The sequence below is a fragment of the Acomys russatus genome, chromosome 13 (assembly GCF_903995435.1).
Source record: "Acomys russatus chromosome 13, mAcoRus1.1, whole genome shotgun sequence".
Classification (NCBI taxonomy): Eukaryota; Metazoa; Chordata; class Mammalia; order Rodentia; family Muridae; genus Acomys; species Acomys russatus.
In genome coordinates this window covers 53,555,629-53,578,893 of record NC_067149.1, presented here as the reverse complement: position 1 = coordinate 53,578,893, position 23,265 = coordinate 53,555,629, and the positions used below count along the sequence as shown (strand labels likewise).

The 23,265-nt window shown below is 47.7% G+C and overlaps 1 protein-coding gene across 1 annotated transcript in view; it reads right to left on the bottom strand.

Moving 5' to 3' along the window:
• The window catches only part of Cracr2a (calcium release activated channel regulator 2A), a 103,790-nt gene that overhangs the window by 45,026 nt on the left and 35,499 nt on the right, over positions 1-23,265 (bottom strand). Inside the window, exons 2-5 of the mRNA XM_051155429.1 lie at positions 16,068-16,317; positions 12,867-12,978; positions 11,485-11,668; positions 8,537-8,683 (exon numbers count right to left, since the gene is read on the bottom strand). Coding sequence (XP_051011386.1) covers positions 8,537-8,683; positions 11,485-11,668; positions 12,867-12,978; positions 16,068-16,283 — 659 coding nt within the window. The 5' untranslated portion in view covers positions 16,284-16,317. The remainder of the gene's footprint in view (positions 1-8,536; positions 8,684-11,484; positions 11,669-12,866; positions 12,979-16,067; positions 16,318-23,265) is intronic.

Genomic DNA, 23,265 nt, shown 5'->3' with positions numbered 1-23,265 from the left:
GAGCCCCAAACCAAATGCCCAGTGTGTGTGCGTGTGTGTGTGTGTGTGTGTGTGTGTGTGTGTGTGTGTGTCTGATTTGTGCAGAGTGGAGCTGTTTATTGCCTCTCTTGTTCTAGAATGTGTGTGTATTTATTCATGCCGCCAAAAATCTGCATCATCTTTGCTTGGCAGCCACATCATAACTGATAGATTTGTCAGTTAAAACTCCTAAACTCTATGTGATGTTTCTCGCTTTAAAGACCGTGCCTTTAAATGGGTCTCTATCTCTTCAGCCTCTGCCTCTGTGTTCTGGTCACAGGAGGATGCCCCCGGTGTCATTCCGTTAGATGGCGTTTACCAGCATTATGTTAATGTATCCCACCTGGCCATCCAATATACTCAATGACCTTCTATGTTTTATTGACATTACAAATTTAGCTTCAGGTTTAGGTTCAGAATATAGGCTAAATTATCCATGATGCTTGTTTTAATGATTTGGCCTATCTGAGAGGTGTTTTAATAATTAGTTTCTCTGACAAGTTCATGTATGTAAGTAATGCATTCTAATTAATCTCACCTCCTTCCCCTGTTAAGTTTTTGTAAGTTGTTTATTTACTTAATTTTGCATGTGAGTGTGTGTGTGTGTGTGTGTTGTGGTGGTGGTAGTGGGATTGAACCCAGGTTTTTGTACATCCTGGCTCAATACCTTACTACCAAACTATACCCTGTGCCCAGAAAAATATTTTCTTAAGATATGCTAACTTTTTATTTCTTGTCTTATGCTGTTTAGTAAAAGAATCTAGAATATATTGGGAAAATGTTTACTGTTCGGAATCTATTAACCTATTGTCTGTAGCCAAAAGCATTATTCATTTTTTTTAACTTCCGTGAGAAGAATACATATTCTCTTTTTAAGGTACATAATTCTAAATTTATTTCTTCAGGTTGCTGTTAGATGGTTTGAACTGCTTCCTGCCCTTTAAATACTACTTGTCTTTAATGTATTTTTGCCCGACTAGTGTGTCGAATCTGAGGTGTTTGTCAGGTTTGAAACAACTGTTTTTTAATCTAATTTTCTTTGTTGTTGTTTTTTTTTTTTTTTTTTTCTGGAAGATTCTCCCTGTGTCCATTTCTGCTGTGTTACTTGGTGCATAAGGTTTATATATCTAGAATCTTTGTGGAGGTGGGGGAAAGGTGTGTGTGTGTGTATGTGTGTGTGTTTGTGTGTGTGTGTGTGTGTGAGAGAGAGAGAGAGAGAGAGAGAGAGAGAGAGAGAGAGAGAGAGAGAGAGAGAGAGAGAATGAGACTTGTTTGTTTGTTTTGAGACAGGGTCTTGCTCTGTATCCCAGGCTAGTCTCATGTTTAGGGCGATCCTTCCCACTTCAGCCTACCAGATGCTGAATCTTCTTTCTGGATGGGATTTTATATTGCTATAAAGCACTCCTTCTTACCTTCTCTTGTCTATGCTCCTGAGCTACAAGGCCCACCCTCCTTCTGCTAGCCATTCCTAAGGCTCTCCTGCTACGTGCTGCCCCCCACCCATGATGTCAACCTATCTGTTCTCTGCTGTCTGGTGCTCGCTAAGCTGGAGGAGGAGGGGGAGACAGGGAAGAGGTGGATGGAGCAGACAGGGAAAGGCGGCAGGAGTTGTCCATGAGGCTGAGGGACAGGCACGTGGTGAGCTGGCCATCAGAGTCCGCAGCAGTCTTGAGCACTAACGTGTGTCCTCTCTTCCAAGCCCCCTGCGATGGCTGGATGGTGCCATGGAAGGAACCACGGTAGCTCAGGCAAGAACCAAGTGCTGACTGAGGCAGCTGTGCTTGCATTACTTCATTGGATCAACAACTAGGAGGTCTGGTTCTGACACTGAAAAGTTCTGGCCTTGGCCAAGCCACAGCACACCAGTAATCTCCAAGTTTATACATCTGAAAAATCAGGATGAAGTTGCTACAGTTAATGATAATGATAATGAGGTTAAAAAGGCCTGTGGAAATATCAGGAAGAGGCAGTGGATAGAATGCAGTTAATAAATTCTAGTTAAATAAAGTCTCTGGAACCTCCATTTTGAGAGTCATTACTCTCTTTAAATATCAATGAGGGGCAAACGCTCTTTAAATACCCATGAGGGCCAAGTAGAAACTAGAGGGAAAACACATATCAATACACCCGGGATGAGAAGGGATGTGTGTGGGAGCAAGGGAGGCTCAGCTGAGAGACTTCACATCACCTCCAACACTGCAGCGCCCACTAAGCCTTTCTTAAAGTACTGCTGTGGGTAGAACGATTTAGACCCAAGCTCCATTCTGTACCCCAGGGCTATAGACATACAAATGCTTAGAACACCAAGTCCAAAGCCACAGTGGTGCAGGACAGGCCAGAAAAAAGAGGCCATGTGCCATCAAAGAAATTCCATAGTCTCTCCATGGCTGACAGTCACTCTGTCATTGGAGAGTCCTGGCTAGGAAAATGGAGGGAGCTGCCCATTCTGCTGGCCAGGAGGGTAGAAGAATTTGCTGGCTGAGGCTAGGAAAGATAGATTTGCAACAGGTAGGGAGAAATCACCTACATACTACTTACAAATGCCTCAAGGGCAGTGATGGATCTGAAAGAATGAGTTGTGTGGAAGCCAGGATGATGATCCCAATTTGAAGTCAGAGGATAACAGGTCACCTGACTGTGGCAAATATCCCTTCTCACAGGATTAGCTGTGGTGGTGGTGGTGGTGTGGTGTGTGGTGTGTGCGTGTGTCTGTGTATGTGTGCGCGGGTCTGTATATCTCTGAGTATCTATGTGTATGTCTGTCTGTCTGTCTGTATCTCCTTATATGTATGTCCAGGTGTGCTTCTCTGCATCTGTCTGTATGTATATACATCTAAATGTGTATTTATCTATATATCTGTGTGTGTGAATATGTCTATATGACTGCCTGTATCTGCGTGTGTGTTCATGTATGTTCCTGTGTCTGTGTGTCTGTCTATGTATTATGTCTGTGTGTATGAGCGTGTGTATTTATGTGTATCTGTGTGTATATGTCTGTGTGTATGAGTGTATTTGTGTGTGTGTGTGTTATTAGGCAAATGAGGTGTTAAGGATGAGATAAGTGAGAAGGAAGGAGAGGTGGAGAAACTCAGACTGCAGAGTAAGTTCCAGCATTAGGGCTTTCAGGCCTTTCTCAGATCATTTGCAAAAACTCAAAGGCGAGATGTAGTTAGCAATAAGTTACCTTGCCAGCCTCCCACAGGGGCTGTGAAACTTAATTAACCTTCACAAAGTGCTTCGCACCTCGAAATGGAAAGTGCTACATGGAGGAAAGCATTGGCGCTCAGTCCACAGGGGCTCCCGTTAGCAGCCCTCAGAGTCAGCAGCCCTCAGAGTCAGGCTCCCTACCACCAACACCGCCATGTCAAAACAGGTCAAACTACTGTGGTCCTGCCCACTCACCTTCACTTAAAGGTGTTGGGGACTTTGAAAGGTCTCTGGAGCCATTTAGTACACTGGTTGAGTTTCTTCTAGGCAAGGAGGTACTAAAGCCATCCAAAAACTAAACCAGATGCTTTAATTTTCTAAACGAAGGCATGTCCTTGGCCTTGGAGAGAAGATGTGGTGACTTTCTGCACTTAGGGCATGTCTCCCCATGAGCTTGAACTCCAGGCAGTCTCAGAATGGGCTTCCAGCCTAGGATGGGTGACATTCAGATGTCGTGTCTCTTTATGAGGGGACTTGGTTTGAGCTCCTGGTTTGCAGGAGCTCTGGCAAAGTGCAGATGCAAAGATAGTGGGGCCCTCACTGCCACAGACTGAGCAGAATCTCCCGTGGAGCATGTGCAATGTGCGCCCAGCAAGAGTGCTCGCTGATAGAGCCACGCGACTCAGCTCACAGTCTGATGACCTCAGTGCAGCTCGGTGAACCCACAGTGGAAACAGAAAAACAGTTCCTGGAAGAGGTCTACACACACACACACACACACACACACACACACTGTGGCACACAGCTTCTCTCTCATAATAACTACAAATAAAGATAATTTAAAACATTTTAAAAAGGAGCTCATGCATTTCCAACCCGAACTGTTTTTGCTTGTACGTGAAGAAAATGACTCAGACTAGAAGAATGAGCCAGTGAGTGAAGGTCAGGATAAAAAGAAGAAGCCAGGCTTGATTTGGGGGAGGGGGACAGTTTGCACACTCCTCACCATCCTCTGATGCTCCCCCAAGCAGCCTTGGGTGTGTAATATATGTTTTTTTAGCTAGGATTGTCAGCATACCCAAGTCCATCTGATGTCTGGCCTGGGAAGTAGAAGAAAGGAGTGAAGCATGGGGACCAACTGCATTGAGGGCATTCGGACAGAATGTGGGAGGGCTTAATGTCCTTCTCCATGCACTTTGCAATGCACCACCGACCACAGGGTGAGGACCTTCTGGAGAACTCTCCAGAAAAAAAATAAATAAAAGAAAGCAGGTCTAGCAGCAGCCAGCTCGGTGTATGGAGACTCACCACTGCCCCCTACTGTCTTTGTCAGGTAACTGCAGTCTCTGGACAGCAAACAAACAAACAAAAAATGGTGTTTTTTGTTTGTTTGTTTTTGTGGTCCTTTGAGGTTGGTCTCTCTGTAGTAGAGTACAGATAAATGGAAGGAAAGTGTAAGAGTATAGAAAGTTCTGCGAAGGGGTGAGGCTGACAATGGGTTTCAAGATAGATTCTTCTTAGTGGATCCTGCTACCTGTAGAAACCACCTCTGTAGCATTCTTCCATCCCCGAAAGCAAACCACTTTTCATGGCTCAGGTGTGCAAATTATGGCTGTGGTAAGCACAGGGCACAAGTAGTCATCACCTTTCCATTTTCTCACTAGATCATGCCAACAATGTGGTCTCTGCCTCCAATCATCATGCCCGTAAAACTGGTGCATTTGGTTAAGCCAGGCATCACCAAGAATCCCTTACCCAAACCTATACACATTAGAAGGGCAGCCTGGAACACAGCTTCTGTGGGCTAACAAACAAAACAAAACAAACTATCCATCTCTGAGGGGCATGGAACGATGGAGCTATCTGGAGCTGCGTAGATTCAGGCAGATCTTTTCTGGCTTTTGTGGTTGGTGTGTGTGTGTGTGTGTGTGTGTGTGTGTGTGTGTGTGTGTGTTTGTTATGTGTGCACATGTGTTGTGTGTTTTCCTTGGAGCCATCCTTAGCTATTCCTCCCCAGTGACGGACTGTTGGCTCAACCATGAGCCAAAATCAGTCCCTTCCTCTCTTCAGTCACCTGCTTCTTGCCAGGTAACTAACTAATGCACCCCTTATGCTAGAATGCACAGTTCCCTGAATCTCTGGGAATGTGGGAGACAGCGTTTAAGGTACTGTGGAGCGCTCACATCCTCAGAGAGAAGCAAGGCCCAGTGGGAACAGTTCACACTGACACTGGGCAGAGGCCCTGGGCTCTATCCCAGGCTCTGGAGTTTGACTTGGTTTTTCACCTGGCCTCGTGGGTCTGAAGCTACTTCTCAATAGGTATGCAAAGACAGAAGAAAGGGATTGATGATCCCAGACATGTTTCCTCCTATTTCAACTTAATCCCTGGCAATAAGGGGAGGCAGACCCTGGTTCTTTCTGACAACACCAAGTACCTTCTGCAGTTGGTCTTGAATGCCAATGCTTCCCCAAGCATCCCCTCTTTCAGGGCCATCCTCTCCCTCCCACAACCTGGGGGTGGGTGTGAGGTGGAAGGGGCACTCTCCACTCACTACAGCACAGCTGGCAGCCTCAGTTTTCCACTCCAGCCCAGGAGCTGAGAACAGGGAGCTGTGCCTCAACCAGAGGAAGCCCAGACTCACACTCTCCCGGAAGTCAACCCCATTTTCTCTGGGTCCCACAGGAGGAAGAAGCAAGCTATAATGCCTGCAGGAGAAGAAGCAGAAACCTTCTATGCCTGAGGCCACACTGCCCAGAACTCCAGCCAGGGCTTCTTGGTCAGCGCTGGGCAGCTTTCTTTGGAGTCTGTTTCGTCAGTGCCCACACACTCATTCCTCATGGATGGCAACGAACTCAGAGCCTGGCAGAGAGGAAGCCCTAACTAAATGCTACCTACTGGTGACACGTGTGTCAGCCAGTCACACACAGCAGCCATGACTTGTTCCTGCCACTACCTGCCTCTGTGACAGGCAATCATTTCAGGTGAAATGAAAATGTCACACCTGTCCTGAGCAGGGCTCTGGCAGAACTGGAAACATTCTAGCAGTTCAGCAGGACGCTCTGTTCCCAGGATGCTCTCCTTCCATCCTGCATTCGGAAGCCCTTTTCCCCTCTGACCCTACTTCCATCTCTGAAGCTTGCACACATCCTCCACCAACAGGCTCCAAACCTGAAGCCTCACCCTGTGCATTATTTGCAGAGAGAGCATTTATGAGTTCAACACCCCGTTTTTCCAGTGTCTTGTTTGATTTCTGAGCTCCCAAGGTTACAGAGCACAGGGTGCCTTACAGACCATCTGTCCCCTGACAAGGCATGACCAATTTTTTTAATAGAATAAAGGGGACGTTTATAAGTCTCTAATAGAAAATCTCACTGTCCCATGAAACACAAGCATGAGCTATCTTATGAAACTTAGCTTTCAGCCGTACATCCAAGTAAATGTGCAAAGACTGCAAAGAAGATACATTTCTTCTTTCTGGTAGGTGACAATCACAACTGATCTTAAAATCGCCCACCCCATTCACACATGTTGTCAACATTTTTGTTGATACACAGAGCAGGAAAGCAAGTAGCTTCCGGTCACACAGCTTGTAAGTGGCCAGGCCTGGGTGAGACTCCAGTTCTTCCTCTGTCCTGTGTGGGTGTTGTATTCCCTACTTCCGGCAGCTGCCTGGTTCTGCAGCCAGAGAATGCCCCTGGGTGAGACTGGCAGGGATCACAGAACACTCCCCCTCCCCCGCAGGAGCTGGCCATGACCAGCCTGAGCCGGGAGGACCATGGACAGAAGATGACCAAGAAGGGATGGGATGGTTTTGAACATGTGGCCAAGTGTTGCCTTGACTCTCATCTCAAGGATGTTAATCACAGTTACTAAACTAGGGCCTGAGCATTTCCTGCGGCCACTCTCAGATGGACGTGAGGCTCAGAGGCTTGGAGCAAGGCAGGGAATGCCTTTCCTTTCAGGAGTGGGGCCAGCGGAGGAGGTCCTGTCTATGAGAGCACAAATCAGCCTGGCCAACCCCCTCTGCATTCCAGTAGCAATCGTCCTCCTTAGGTAACAGAAAGACTGCCTTCCTGTGTGGAAGGAGGACACTGGTCTTTGCTGTGGCTCCCCTCAGCCAAGCCATCCGTGCTAGGGTCAGGAAGGGAAACTAATCCTTATTCCTCACATTCCAGATGTGAAACTAGAGCTTCAAAGAGGCCACGAGACTTGAGCAAGGTAACAGAGGCAGCTGGTTGCCAAGCCTTGCAGGACTCGCCCCAGATGTCCCAACTGCCAGTTCCAACTTCTGAGGCGTACACACAATGCTCATGGGTACTGCATCAAGACGCAGCCACATGATGTCACATTATAGCAAAGTTCAAACATTCTCCTTCAGTCAGCCAGACAAGTCCCCAAACTGACCAAGAGAGACGGTGGACAAATGCAGGTGTGATCCCACTGGCGTATCCAGCTCTGTGAGACGGACACTGCGGCCACGTCTTTCTTACAGATAAGGAAGCTGAGGCTCAGAGAGGTCAAGCAACTAGGTATATATTGCACAGCTAGTTAACAAGTGGCCGAACCAAGATTCAAGCTGGTTTCTGCCTGATTCCAAGTTTCTTCCTAATCCCTTCCCTCCTTCAAGCCTTATGGGCTGCCCCGAAATGCTATTAACAATCATCTGGCCAGTGGGTATCCTTCAGCATGACTTAATCTCAAACTCACTGAAGCAGAATTCTAATATTTTTTTCCCCAAACCCTTGGCAGTTATTTTGAAACTCAGCTTGGGAAAGCACCTCCACAGGGCACCTCTGATCCAATGTATCCACCTGTGTGGACACTGGTTCGGGTTGGCAGCAGTCCCTTGGCGAGGTCTTAGCCTTGTCTTCTGACACACTGTGGTGGCAAAGAGGCTACTGAGAGGGGAGGCTACAATGGGGAGGATGGCTCTTCCCTCCTCCCTTATAGATATACTACTTCCACAAAGCAAGGAATGCTGGGAGCTGGGGAAGGCCTAGAATGCTAGGGCTTTCCCGCCTTACTCCCTTCCTGTCCAGGGCTCTGTGCTATCTGAATCCTGCCCCCGACACTTACAAGCTGGGCAATTCTTGGACATGTTACACTATGGGTCTTATTTTCTCATGTGTATATGTGGGTAACAGTGGATAGGTCCTATCAAATGAGCTAATGTACACCAAATATTTAAAATAGCTTCTAGCAAACCGAGGGTGCTTAATAAAGGTGAGCTGGGCTGTAAAGCAGGTATACCACACCAGCCATAGCACTCTACTTTCTTTGGGAGATGGTGACGAAGAAGTTTACTAGCATGAGCCTTCGGAAAAGACAGGGAAAGGGGCACACCCGCCACGGGCGGAGATGGGCACCTACTTTCTGAGTGCACACTCCAGTTCGTTCTTCTGCTCGTGGGCTTCCTGGAGCTGAGCGAAGATGGTGTTGAGGAGGTCTTCAAAGCTGGACAGCAAGTGAGGCTCATCCTTCCTCAGCTGAAGCCACAGTTGCCTGATGTCACTTTCACTGTGAGGCAAGGAGACAATAGCGGTGAGCCGGTAAGCGATGCTCTGCGGGAAAATGTGGGGGGGGGGGCTCCAGACAGGGGAGTAAACAGCTGGAAACACGATGCCAATCTGCCTTAAATAGCTGGAGTTTATAGCACAAAGTGTCTTCAGCACACTGCCCTCCCTCCATCCCCACTATGACCTGCAAGGCGGACACAGCATGTTAGGGCCGTTCCCTGGTGCAGTGATAGAGAAACCAGTGGCCTGACTCCTGTGCCAGCCTCTCGCTCTGCTGCTTCCTTCCTCTGTAATGTTCATGATGGGCTGGCCGCATCGACCATGCATGTCAATGTGCTCGCCAGCATCTCAAATACCAACAGGGGGCTGAAGGCATCTGGGCAGAGCCAACACTGAGATGCTGCAGAGAGACCGTTGTCCCCTAGGAAGGATGTCCTCCCTGCTGAGAGTTAGACGAGCTGTCTTAGAGATGGTAGAATGCAATTGTCACTTCTGGGAAAAGAGGCAAATGTGCAGCAGCACCCTACTGGGGCCTGGTGGCACTGGGGGTGTCTGGCAGGGGAAAGGAAGGGAAAGATGGAATCTGAAGGACATGGCAACACATACAGACAAGTGGGAAGTCAGACTCAGAGGTGTGCAGGAAAGAGATACAGGGTGACAGGTCCTGCGAATCACCTGGAAACAGGCATGTGGGGGTGAATGCACATTCAGAGGAACAGCAGAGGGAGAGGCCATGACAAGCCTGTCACCCAAAGGAGAATGTGGACGGCTGTACGTGTGGGCCCCACTCTCCCGTTCTGCACTCAAAAATCTACAGCTGTGATTGATGAACACGAAACACAAATCCGATTCATCCCCCACACACACACACACCGCCACCCCCTAAATCCTAGAGCCAATACAATGAGAGGGCAGGGCCAGGGACTGTCCAGATAAAAGAGAAAGTCCTGCAAACCATTGTAAACACTGTATTTCAGAAGCTTTGCTCAGAAGTCATGTTGCATCTGGTCACGTCAGTAATGTTCTAATAGCAGAGGCGTGGCCCCTCTGCATCCAACAGAAGCAACCACTGTCGCGCGAATCCACTTCTGGTTAGGGTACCAATCATCATCTCTTTCTCCTGCCTTCCCTCTCTCCTTCATCTTCTTTGTCTTTCATTTTCCATGCTTTCCTGCTTCTCTCCCATTCAAACATCTAACTTACTCATTTAGACCATCCAATCATCTATCCATCCATCCATTCATCAGTCCTCCATCCATGCCTTCCCTGCCCTGATGGACATAAAACCCTCACCAGGCAAAATGAATCTTCCTTCCCCTAAGTTGTTTTTTATCAGACCCCTGCAGCATGACCGTAGTGGATACAGGCCCGAGTCTTTCAATCCATTAAAGTCATAGCTTGCTAATTGGCCAGATCATTCCACCAGACCTCCAAGAAGAGCTGTGGGTCTGGCTGCCTGCTTCTGGAAGCGTCCCCTTGTGGGGGCACCAAGAAGTGTAGGTTAAAGAGGCCCAAGATCATCCAGTCCATCTCTCTGCTTCTAGAATAACCCACAAGCCCTCTGTTGAGCAACAGAAACCACCAACCTGCTGTGCTTCTTATCTGTGGCTGTGCTGTCAGGACCAGGTCCCTCAGGATACAGGGTGAGCCCGTGTCAGTGAGGATGGGGACTGTCCCCATCTTCTGTGTTGGCCTTTATAGGCCATTCCAGAAACCGCCTTCCAGACATATCGTTTCATCTCAGTTCTACACAGGCGTTTGACACGGTCCTCAATGTGCTATTTAGTGAGCCGTGACTTGAGAGCCCTTCAGGAAGGTGGCCCTCAGTCCCTGCCATTTGTGACAGTACCCCAATCTTGGCAGTGCCCTCTCACTCCTCTTCTTGCAGCAGGAGGCTTCATGAAGCCCCCGGGCAGTGGTACCTGGGCTCTGGACTGGACCTGTCCTTGGTGAAACTGTGTCAGGAGTCTGACGAAAAAGCGTCCCCCAGTGACTGTCTCTCTCTTCCCTCTAAGACCCGAGCATCATCCTGGGCCTATCTACAGCTGCCATGTCTGCTCTGCTGCTGGTGGGCAAGTTTCACTTCTTACCCTGCTAACTCTGTCACCAGCTGACTCTCTCCTGGGCCTTGGCCTGACTCCTGACTGCTTGACACGCTCTTTTGCCGGCCTTTCTCACCTCTTTTGGGAGCAAGGCACTTCTCTGCTGATCTTGCCAGATTACTTTCTTCACTGGCCCCTTCTCTCCCTGAAATCATGACTTTCCAATCATCAAACCATTCCCACCTGTGGTGTTTGGAAGATAATGCCCCCCAGAGGCCATAGGGAGGCACTATTAGAAGGTGTGGCCTTGGAGTAGGTGTGGCTTTGTTGGAGGAGGTGCCTGATTAAGGGGCAGATTTTTTTGAGGTCTCAGAAGCTCAAAGCCAGTCTCTTCCTGCTGCCTGTGGATCAAGATGTAGAACTCCCAGTTCCTTCTCCAGCACCATGTCTGCCTGCACGCCATCATGGTTCCCGCCATGATGATATTAGACTAACTCTGTGAACTGTAAGCCAGGCCCGGTTAAATGGTTTCCTTTATAAGGGTTTCCATGATCACGGTGTCTCTTCACAGAAATAGAAACACTAACTAAGACACCACCTTTCATGAACACACACCCAAGCCATCTCTGATGCAGGGCACCCTTTGCAGGGTCAGCAGACCCAAGGTCTGTGATGGTGACAATAAACAGTAGGAAGTAGGAACAGTGAAGAGCATGGGAGACAGGTGGGTAGCACTGAATGGGGCCCAGAATAGACTTACTCTTCCAGAACCTTCTGGGCTCCAAATCTGTCCATCAGCATCTGGAACTGTGCTTCCTCATCACGGTCCATGTCTCCCACATCCTCATCCCCTCTGGACTGATACACCTTCTCCTTTTGGAGCTGGGCCACCTGCTGGCCAGCTTCCTCCTCGCTTTGGCTACTGTGGCTGAAGAAGAAGTGACCTAGGAGAGTAGAGAGCAAGGACTTGAATCGGACTGGGCTTCCTCTGTTTCCGGGGCTCACTCAAGGTTTGCCTCAGAGAAGAAAAAGAGGATGCCTCTCTAGCAAAGATCCAGGAACACTGAGCCTGGAGCTTGTATTCTTTGATCTTCCATTTGCATCCTCACAGCAATGCCAGAGCCTGGAGGCAGCACCTGGGAAGCAGGCTGGCTGCCTAGTGGATATCTGAAATGGGTGTAGAGCCTGTGATCTTAAGAGGATGTGGCTCGGCTCTGTGGTAGAGCATTTGCCTTAGCATAGCCAAGCCTTGGATTCAATCCCTAGCACAATGAAGAAGAAGAAGAAAGAAGGGAGAAGAAAATGAAAGAATAAGAGGAGGAAGAGGAGGAGGAAGAGGAAGAGGAGGAGGAAGAGGAAGAGGAAGAGGGTGTCTTTTCCAGTTTCTGCATTAAGCAGTAAGGACGGTCCCTCTATCACTCTCCAGCAGCCTGCCTTACCATCCCCACCTCACATGGACAGGTGACTTTCTCTGTATTCACACTGGCTGGCATTACAGCAATCAGTCCTGTCCCCTCAAGTCAATGACAGGCCCCAGGGGGTCAGGAAAGGCATCTGATATGTTTAAGGAAATTGCAGGGCCCTTTGCAGGCAGCAGATAGATGGGGAAATTGGCCTAGTGGCTCATCTCATCTGAGGGTAGGATCTGCAATCTTTATCATTGTCCCAGGTCTTAGTTCTCTTTCCTGCTAGTGACCTTGAGAATGACTGTGCTATTCAAACCCAGAAATGTCTCTGATAGCTGCTGCCTCTCAACTCAAAAGACTTGGCCGTTCTTAGGCTGAGCGATCCAGTTATTGCACACTTTTGCTTGCTGATTTTGTCTGTCAAGGCAGGAAAGGTGGAGCTAAGAAATTCTGACCCAGCTTCCCGCTGATGCCAAACCTGTGTGAGCTCCTATGCAGGAGCCTTGTCAGTGACAGTCCATGGGCACAGAGGATGTCATCATGTAAACAGTCAAGGTGGGAACATGAAAAGAGCCCTGTAATCTCCTCCCCCAAGACCCTGGGCTCTGCATCCCCAGAAGGAAAGCAGAAAATCTCTGGAGATAGAATCCAAAAGAGGCGGAAGGAACAGGAAGCTACGTTACACAGCTGGAGGCAGACCCCCAGACCTGGGTCCCCAGCACCCATCAGAACTTACTAAATCCAGTGGTGAACTCCTCTGGGGTCAGAAAGCCATTGCCGTCAGCATCCAGGGCATCAAAGACATCTTCCAACTCTTCCAGACTTAGGGGCAGCTCCTTATGAAGCCTCTGAAAGCAATACAGACTGCGCTGGTCAGTGTGCTGATGGTCATGGGGGCCTAGAGCTTGGCTCAGGCCTGCAAAAGCAGGAACATCCTCTTCCTCGCTGTTAGTGCAAAGACCCTTTGTTGGGTGCCAACTGATGCATTTGACAGTTTTCTATATGATTTATAAAGAAGCACATGCATGTGTGTACCTTTGCATTTAATGCTCATGATACCCCTGTGGAGTAGATATTACTATTCCCATCTTAAAGATGAAGTGTAGAGGTCAATTGACAGGCCCAGGGTCATGTAGCCAAGGAGCCAAATCCAGGACTGACTTCAAAGGGGACACTCTTTACACTGTCAAGGACCAATGCTATCCAGGAATGACGAGCTTTATGTAAATTTCTAGAAGATGCGGTGCTCCGATGTGAAGTGAGATCACACATGGGAAGCCTCAGACATAATACCTGGCATCAGGAAACCACTCAAAGCAGGAGGAGGAGTAGGGCCTGGTACAGGCACAGGCCTGTAATCCTAGCTACTCAGGAAGTTGAGGTAGGAGAATCCCAAGTTCAAGGCCAGCCTGGGTAACTTGGTGAGGCTGTGTTTTAATATAAAAAAGTAAAAACAGGGCTACGGGTGTAGTCAAATGGTAAAGAACTTATGCCCAAGGCACCTGGTTTGACCCCTAGTAGAAAAAAGATTTTTTTAAAAAAGTAGTACGAAAAGGCAAAGAAAGGGAGAAACATAGGTTCATAGAGCCACCATGACAGGTCAGATTGGTAGAATTGAATCCTGGTCTTTTCTGGTCTTTTCCTTTGTGCTTCTCCTTTCCTGAGCCATGCTGCCTCTCCTACTGTATGGGTCTTCCTTAGCGGAGGCCTCCTATCCTAGGGACCCAGCACTGCTCTTGTAGTAGTTGTGGATATATATATGTTGTTCTGGTTTGAATGTGCAATGGTCCCCACAAGTTCATGAGGATGCAATACTTGGTCCCCCAGGTGACAGTCCCCTTTTAGGAGGTCGTGAGATCTAGCTAGTGGAGGTAGGTCACTGGGGAGGGCCTTGGAGGTTTCAAGCCTGCACCCACTGACAGCATGAGGAATGGGGTAGCTGAGCTGTTGACACTTCCCTCTGGCGTCTGTCTGTCTGGTGTGAAATGGCCCCAGGCCAAAGCAAGACACTTCCTGTACCTAACAATCCTTTGCCAAGTGAGGATCCCCAAGAGACTTCGTTACCTCTCAGCTGTCTCTCCTCCTTCCTCAGGAACTCAAGAGCCAGCTGCACAAACTCCTCTCAGGCAAGTGACTGACAGCCTTGGCCAGCACGCGCAGGACTTTGGAGGAAGGAAAGTGGACACACACATGTGGACAGCCAGAGTCGGCAGGTGTGACAGCCCATGACACACCTGGAGGGGAGCTCTGGGCTCCTAGTCTTTTAGTTGATGAGCCATAAAGCATCGTTTGGCTATGCATTAACGGAGGTGTTTAGAACACATCACCAAGTGGGAAGAGAGGCTGCTGGGAAAGCCATTTGGAAGAACTGAATTAAATATGAATGAGTTTGTCAAGAAAGGAAGGAGAGGGAAACTATGTGCAAAGACTCCAGAAGCTCAGCTGTATAGCAGGCGTCAACAGGCCATAAACCAGCTGTGGTAAGAACCACAGGGAGAGAATTCAGGGTAGGCAAGCGTTGATTTTGCAGGCAGGGAACATATCCGCTCCATTAGAAATGAAAGGCATTCTCCCTGGAGGTGGGATGAGATTTCCCTGACTCCCAACAGCTGGATCCCAGTGCTTTCTCTGAGATTAGATATCTTCCCTCCCCCCCCCCCCCCCCCCCGGCCTTCCCTAGTCAGCTTCAGGTTGCTGGGTCTGGCAGAAAATTGATAGCTCCCATTATATTTTCACTGGAAAGGATCAGTAAGGAAACTCCAAGGTCTGCGGAACCCTCAACAGGCTTTTCACTCTCTACACCTATATGCAAACACACACAAGCGTGATAACAAGTTTGTTAGCAGTGTGAACCCCGAGAAAGATTGTTCAGACTCAGGTTCAGCCACCTTGTTTCCTGGTTGCGTGCTTTCACACGTGTGCAAGTGACACCCACGCTGGAGAAGAAGCTGGAGGAGCGCCATCTTCAAGGCCAGGCGTGCACACACCCTCCTTCCTTTGGGTACCCTCAGCAGCTTGAACACACCTCTTCCTTGCCTGTTGCTTCAGTTCAGCTACTCTGAGCATCGTTGGGAGAACTGAGGCTACACCTGTTTCTGTCCCATGGCAGGCTGTGATGTGCTTGGCTTTTTAGTAGATTGTTTGGTGTAAACCAGGCTTTCTCAACCTCTGGGGATGGACCATTTCATTCTCAGGAATAGCTGAGAGGGTCGGGGAAGGAGGTGGTAGGAGTGTCCTGTGCATGACACTGCTAACGCTGAATCTGGCCATTGCCTAGTTTTGTATGGTCAGCGAAGTCAGAGTCGCTTTTAAAGTGGCTGCAAAAAAATAATCAAAGGGAGAGTCGTGGTGACACACAAGAAATTACATAAAATTTAAAAGTCATTTCATAAGTGACTTTTTTTTTTTTTTTTTTTTTTGCAGTTTTGTAGCACTGGGACTTGAACCCATGGCCTTAGGTGTGCTAGGCAAAGTGCTCTAATATTGGACTACATCTCCAGCCCCTTTTAATTTTATTTTTGAGACAAGACCTCGCTGAGTTGCCCACTGGCTTTGAACCAACGGTTCTCCTGCCTCACCTCCTAGGTAGCTGAGTTTACAGGTATGTGCCACCACGCCCCATTTCCATAGGCTTATGTGGTGCTAGAGATTAAAGCCAGGGCTCCATGAATGCTAGCTAGACAAGCACTCCACCAACTGAGCCCCATCACCAGACCCCAGGGTTATGCCTAGTGCACCACGTTACCATCATTAGGTCCTACAGTCCTGGGATGTCACAGAGTCTGGGAAGGCAAACAGCCCAGCAGCAGGTAAGGGCGGAGCGTGGAATGAACAGAGACCAGGTTCCCCACACAGTCCGTACTGACAACCCTCCAGAGCAAAGATCGTGAGGCCTTTTCTGGAGTGAGGTGAAGCTCCAGGTAGGGACCGCTCTCACCTGCATGTCTGTCCTGGCGATGAAGCCCTTGCCCTCAGAGTCACAGGTCTGGAAGAACTCCTGGGCCTTCTTCCACATGACACTGTGGTCTGGCACCTGCTCCTCCGCCTCCAGCCCCTCCGGGTGCTCCAGCTGCTCCATGGAGGCTCCGCTTCCCTGCTTTCCATGGCCTGGTACCTGGGAGCTGGAGTCTTCCCTTCCATTGGGGGTGGCCATCAGACCTGCAGATTTCTTTGTGTGTTTTTAGAACCTGAACAGGGGAGATGGGAAAAAGAAGTGTGTGATGAGGGTGGAGCAAAAAACATCAACAAAACCAAAACAGGAAAAAAAAAAACAAAAACAAAAACAAAAAAAACCCAGAAAAACGGCAGGAGAGGAGAAAATCGAGGTCCAGAGCTGGTTGCTGGCATGTCCTGATGAGATCTCTTAGCAACCAACTCTTAATTATCAGGGCTCGGGGGTCAGTGTGATTTGCAGTGAAAGCTAATAGATCAGCCAGTCTCCCTCAAACGAGAAAGGATCAAGAGAGAAGGAAAGAAACATATGGAGATTGAAAGGAGGTGGGCTAATGGATACCCTACATCTCCAAACTTACACACACACACACACACACACACACACACACACCACTGAAGGAGACAGATGGATTCACAAGGAGGAGGACTACAGGATACCCTGCATCTCTGAACCTAAAAACCTAGTGTTAGGGTTAGGATAAGGGCTAGGGTTAGGGTTAGGTTTAGGGTTAAGGCTAGGGCTAGGATTAGGGTTAGGTTAGGGTTAGGGCTAGGGCTAGGTGTGGGTTAGGGTTAGGGTTAGGGTTAGGGTTAGGGTTAGGGTTAGGGTTAGGGTTAAGGTTAGTGTTAGGGCTAGGGTTAGGGTTAGCGTTAGGGTTAGGGTTTGGGCTAGTGTTAGGGTTAGGGTTAGGGCTAGGATTAGGGTTAGGTTTAGGTTAGGGTTAGGGTTAGGGTTAGGGCTAGGGTTAGTCTTAGGGTTAGGGCTAGGGTTAGGGTTAGGTCTAGGGTTAGGGTTAGTGTTAGGGCTATGGCTAGGGTTAGTGTTAGGATTAGGGTTAGGGTTTGGATTAAGGTTAGGTTTAGTGTTAGGCTTAGGGTTAGGGTTAGGGTTAGGGCTAGTGTTAGGGTTTCGGGTTAGGGTTAGGGCTACACAAAACAAGATGAATGGACACAGTCCGTAGTATGTAAATACAGTAGAAGCTACTCTGCATGAACAGGCAATGAACCGGATCTTGAGTAACAAAAATGGATAAATTTCAGAATAATCACACAAGCACAAGAAGCCAAGGAGGAACACATGTCATGTGATTCCACTTACGTAAAGGTGTTTATAGTTGTTGCCCAGGGTTCTACATGCATTTGATCACATTCGTGGAAAATGAAAACAACCATAAGAGAAAGATGATATGGGATGAGGAGAGATGAGAGAGAGGCAAGGGGAGATCTAAGGATATGGATGGATAGGATCACTGCCTTCACCTCCTGAGAGTGACAGGTGAATCCATTGATGGGTTCAGATTTCTTTCCTTATTCACTGATGCACAATAGTCTTTCAACATCCCTGAAAGGCTGCTCCAGATTCCCCACTCTGCTCAAAAATTGTGATGCTCAATTTCCTCATACAAAATGGGGTCGTATTTAGATATAATATACACATACTCTACCATATTATTTATTTACTTATTTAGAGGCAGGGCCTCACAGTGTAACCCAGCTGACTTCGTATTTGCGATCCTCCTGCCTAAGTCTCCCATGTGCTGGGACCACAGATGTGTATCACTGCTCCTGTCTCCCATTATATGCCACATAGAGATGGCTTATAATGTCCATTACAGTGTAAGTGTTATCTAAACAGCCCTTATACTTTATTCTCTAGGGAAGAACAATAAGAAAAAAGCTTGCACCTGTTCAGTGCACATAGATTCTTTAATACTTCTCATGTCTAGTTAGATGTAGAACCCCCACACACAGACACATACACATATGAAAAGGCACACCTATCTATGTCAGAATGTATCAAGCTACAGACTTCAAAGGCATGCAGCTTATTATAATCAATAACTCAACAGCTGTACAGAGTGAGAAGGCCGGAGATGAGGAATTAATGTTGTGTGGGGGGCACAACCTTCTTCTGTCCCCTAGGGCTAAACAATACAGCCTCATCTGCTGCATAATCTGTCTGTCCGTCTGTCTATTATCTATCTACCTACCTATCTACCTACCTACCTATCTAATTTTAGATGTGTGGTTGTTTTGCCTGTGTATATCTGTATATCTTCCTTTGACATTTCCCTGTGGAAACTTCCAGACTATGCAGACTCTAAACCAATGGTTCACAACCTTCCTAATGCTGTGACCCTTTAATACAGTTCCTCATGCTGTGGTGACCCCCAACTATAAAATTATTTCATTGCTACTTGATAACCATAATTTTGCTACTGTTATGAATCATAATAATTATCTAATAGGCAGGATAACTGATACATGACATCCAAAGGAGTCTGGACTCACAGGTTGAGAACCACTGCCCTGAACACACGGAAGCAGAGCAGTGCTCCTTCAGAAGGCCACTTCTCTGCTGGTGTCCAGCCTTCTTTCCCTTCTCCTGAGGCCTCTGAGTTGACTTGAGGCCTCTGCACAGCTTGTGTGGTTTTCCAAGGGCAGTGAGCAACAAAACAATGGAATCACTGCTGCTCCCATCTTAAAGCAAAGTGGAACCCTGTCCTGAACTCAGCTATCTTCTACCTGGTTGGAGCCCAAGGAAGCCTTAACAAACTTGGGCATAGATAGGGCTCTTGTCTCCAAGGTTTTCTATTAGAGGCGTTGGTGAGATAAACCTCAGGAGGTAAATGCACTTGCCACATAAGTGTGGTGACCTGAGTTCAATTCCCAGGATCCAGGTAAAGGTGGAAGGGGAGAACTGACTCCATAAGTCTGTCCTCTGACCTCCACACTCATACAGTGGCATGTGTACACACACATGCACACAATAGTAATATTTTTATTAGAAAATTATTTATTAGACCAAGAAACAGTACAGTTACAAAATAGACAAGCTAAGTTCTGCCCTCTCTTCCAGGCTTCCTTCATTCCTTCCTGCATCCCTTCCTTCCTCCATCCGTCCCTCTATCCCTTCCACTCTCTCTCCCTCTTTTCTTCCTTACTGGAGACCAAACCCAGGGCCCTGCTCATGCTAACTAAGCACGCCCTATCACAGAGTTAAGTCTCTCAGCTGAACATACTTTGTACCTGCCTGCGGCTGAGTTTTAAACCACTCCAGAATAAAAGGACTTTTCATGCAGGTGGAAATTAGCCAGTCCTTAAACAGTCCTAGGAAGATTTCCCAGTTATCCAGAGTAATTCAAACAGCTTAAGTGTGCAATCAGAAAGTTTGCAGATCAATCCTAAATTCCTCCTGAGGGGTTAAGGTGGGTTTCTCCTTTAATCTGGCTTCAGCTGGTATTTCTCTCCCCACTACACCTGCTGCCTATTTGAAGGCGGCCACTCAATCACACTGATTCCTCTCGAATCCCTTCTGCAGAGGGAAGCTAGAAAGCCAAAGCCCCCAAAGCATCCCTGGGAGCCATGCAAATGAGGAGAACCCCATGTGCAGTGGGACCCCAGATTCTCAATAGTCAATAGCATGACAAGGGTGAAGATAGGCAAGTCTTGCTAAATGACAGACTACCCATACACCTACCCTGCTTTTTTGCTACAGGGAGAAGGAAGGGTGAAGTGACCATCACACTTAAGCATCTGGGAGGTGGCCTGGCAGAGTGGGGAGAGCCAAGTTGCCTCAGGTTCAAATCCTGCCTTCACCACTGCCCAGCTGTGTGACACTAAATGAGTTAGGTGACATCATCATGATGACAGGGCAAGTTAAGCTGGGAATAAAAATTATCATCAAAGAGAGAGAAGAGATTTGCTACATACAGGGTTGCACTTGTTCTGGGGACTTAAGAAGCGGATCTCTCACTACATCAGCATCTTCCTCAGCTGTTCCTAGGCTGCTACCTGACCAAAGATGGCTGTTATTATTGGCTTTCTCTACCTTAATTGTATCTCAGCAAGCCAAACTAATATACACACACACACACACACACACACACACACACACATATATATATATAAAACTATTATATCAGTTAGTAACTTTTCACTTACGATTTCAGAGGGATAGGAATCCATCACAGAGGGAGGTATGGTACCAAGAGGCAGGTATGGCAGCTGGACCAAGAAACTGAGCGCTCAGATCTTAAATCGCAAGCACAAAGCAAAGAGAGAAAACTTGAAGTGGTGAAGGCTTAGCAATCTCAAAGTGACATACTTCCTCCAGCAAGGCTGCCTGACATGAAGAGTATGTATGTATGTATGTTTGTATGTATGTATGTATGTTTGTATGTATGTATGTATGTTTGTATGTATGTGATAGACGTCTTCATGTCCTTACTCTCTCTGACCCAACTCTAAAGAGGGAAAGAATAAACATAAGAAGAGACAAACTAAGATTCATTAAATAACATAGACTCTGCAGCTGGATGGAAATGGTGAAGTGACCTCACCCTCACCCGACCGCCAGGAAGGGCGCACACCTCCAAAAGGATCAGGTGTGTGCAGGCACCTTTGACAAAGACAATCTACCCTCTGGCAGTCTGCCGCAGCTCGGCAATCCTCCAGTTTGCATGCTTTCTCCTCAAATTAGGTCCAATTTCCATGTTCTAGCCTCTAGGGAGACAGGGAACAGCTGTCTTACCTCTATAAAATAATTCTTCCAGGTTTGGACAGCTGTTATTATACACCCCCCCCTGCACTTCCCCCCCCTCCCCCCCGCACACTCCCCTGATCTATTGTGAGATCCATTAAAGGCCCTTACTAATGGCTTCAGGTCTCACCAAGATGGCTGCTATTCACCCTAATTCGGCTAATAATTAGTGGTTGTAAACCACTTTGAAGATAAAAGGCATTTTATAAGAGCTAAGTCGTATTATGATTAGCTTCCCAATACTTCCTCCCCAACACTGATGAGCACATCAAAGCCAAGCTTAGTCCCAGTAAGCTATCCGCTGCTTAATTAGATGCGTTTCAGGGCAGCTGGTATATATTAAAGAAACTGCTGCAAAATTTATCAACATTAGAAGAGTGGCCACTTTCTTCCTAATGTGAACAAGCTCTTATCAAAGGCTGTCAATGCTTGATGCCTGCGAGTCAGGAGCTTGGAAGGGCCTGAGTGCTAATATAGACTCCAGGTCGACTAGGGAAAGGCACACTTGGCTTCCAGCTTTGCATAACATCTTGTCTACAGGATTCTACATGCACTGCCTTTTGATTTTGCAAACCCACTGTGTGAATGTAAGCAAGAAGAGGCACACGCTGTGTCTGCTTCTTAAATGAGAACCACTCATTCGATCATGGTTTTGCAGGGATTGACATCCGGTGTGGTGGAGCTGATCAAGGTTAAAGTCCCTGACCAATAATGATGAATGTGGCATGACTGATGCTCCACCCAGATGCTCTGAAACATTTGTGCACCATTGCTGGTCTCCTGGGTGCTCTTACTGCCTGCATCTGCGCCTCTTATAAAGCAGACTCAAGTAACTGGAGTTACTTGGTCCACAGAGGCAGAGCCAAGAGTGCCTAATATTTCCTCAATACTTGCAAATAGCCTTCAGCCAGTGACTGACCCACGTGTGAGGGTGACAGGACTATCCCCTTGTCTCAGTGAGGGTAAAGGCAGAGTTATGAGTTCTCCTCCCAAACACCTGGCAGGACCGGAGGCTGCAACTCTGGCCCGGTTCTTGCTTTGGCTTCTTCCCTCTGCAGCCCACTCCCTTCCCTCTTACTGGGCTCTCCTCTGAAAAGCAGCCTCATGTAAATATTCCTCCTGGAGCCCCATGCCAGGATAGCTCTCCTGCCTCAGCACGGCGCTCGGGAACATTTTCCATATTTTCTGTCCATCCCATGCGCCTAGATTCTCTTAGCTCCAAATCTCCCTTTCCAAGCCTCCCACCCTCAGTGGTATTTTTTTTTTCAGCCCTCCACTTTCGGTCCTGGGTCTGAGTTCTCTGAGCCTCTGTTTTCTCTTGTGTCGTGATGTCCCAACTGTGTCTGAGGGAAGTCATTATGCCTCTCTCCAAAGCCATGCAGACATCAGCAGAGCAGGCAGGTGCCATGAAGATGAAGAGAAGAATTTAAAAATGCTGTTCCCTTGGCGAGCTTACCCTGTAGCGACAGAAGGAGACGCAAATAAGGGGGCAGAGGATGTGATGAAAAGCCATGGGTGTATGCAGCCTCTCAAGGTGCTACCCCAAAATGAAGTCACTTCCCAATAACTCTCTACACAATTTAACTCTGGTTTGGATCATTTACCTATTTTGTTCCATCCATCCATCCTCTATCTATCTGTCTGTCTGTCCACCTATCGATCTATCTATCTATCTATCTATCTACCTGGAAGTAATAGGGCAACTTGCAGGGGGCACTATGATTCCCACCAGTTGTTGGGTTGCTCTTATTTCCCTAACTTGACTCAGAAGGTATTATCAAGTGATTAAGAAAAGTCAGCTGTCATGGAGATCATCCAAATGAGCAAATAATACCATTAAAGGGGCTTTCATTGAATTTGGTTTGCCCTGTCACCACCAGGCTCTGAGCAGTGCCTCGAAATCTTGTTTCCAGAAGCTTAAGTAATCATTTTAGTGGCAGGCTGTGTATTTAAACCTATGTCCTTCTTAAAATCCTGGTTTCTCTCTCTGTGTAAAACAGGGCTGTGAGACTATAGTCTGCAGACTTGTGAAGGATTATGTGTATTGACCATTACAATACCTGGTAATCAGCATAGCAGAACAGGCACTTCTACCTTTTACGAAACTTTATTTTACAGGTGGGAGCATGCGTGTGCACGCGCATTATACATGTCTGTGTGTGTGTGTGTGTGTGTTTGAGCTCAGGCACCTACAGAGGCTGGAAAGAAGCACCAGAAACCTGAAGGTGGAGTTACAGGAAGTCACAATCAGCTGCTCCATGTGGTTGCTGGGAACTGAGCTCTAGTCTTCTGCAGGAGCAGGAGACGCTCTTAACCAGTGAGTGACTCTCCAGCCTTGGAATTGCTAATTTTATTCCCAGGTGTAAAATCAAACCAAAGAGCATCTCTACAATCTGGATGTGGTTTCTCCCCCAAAGGT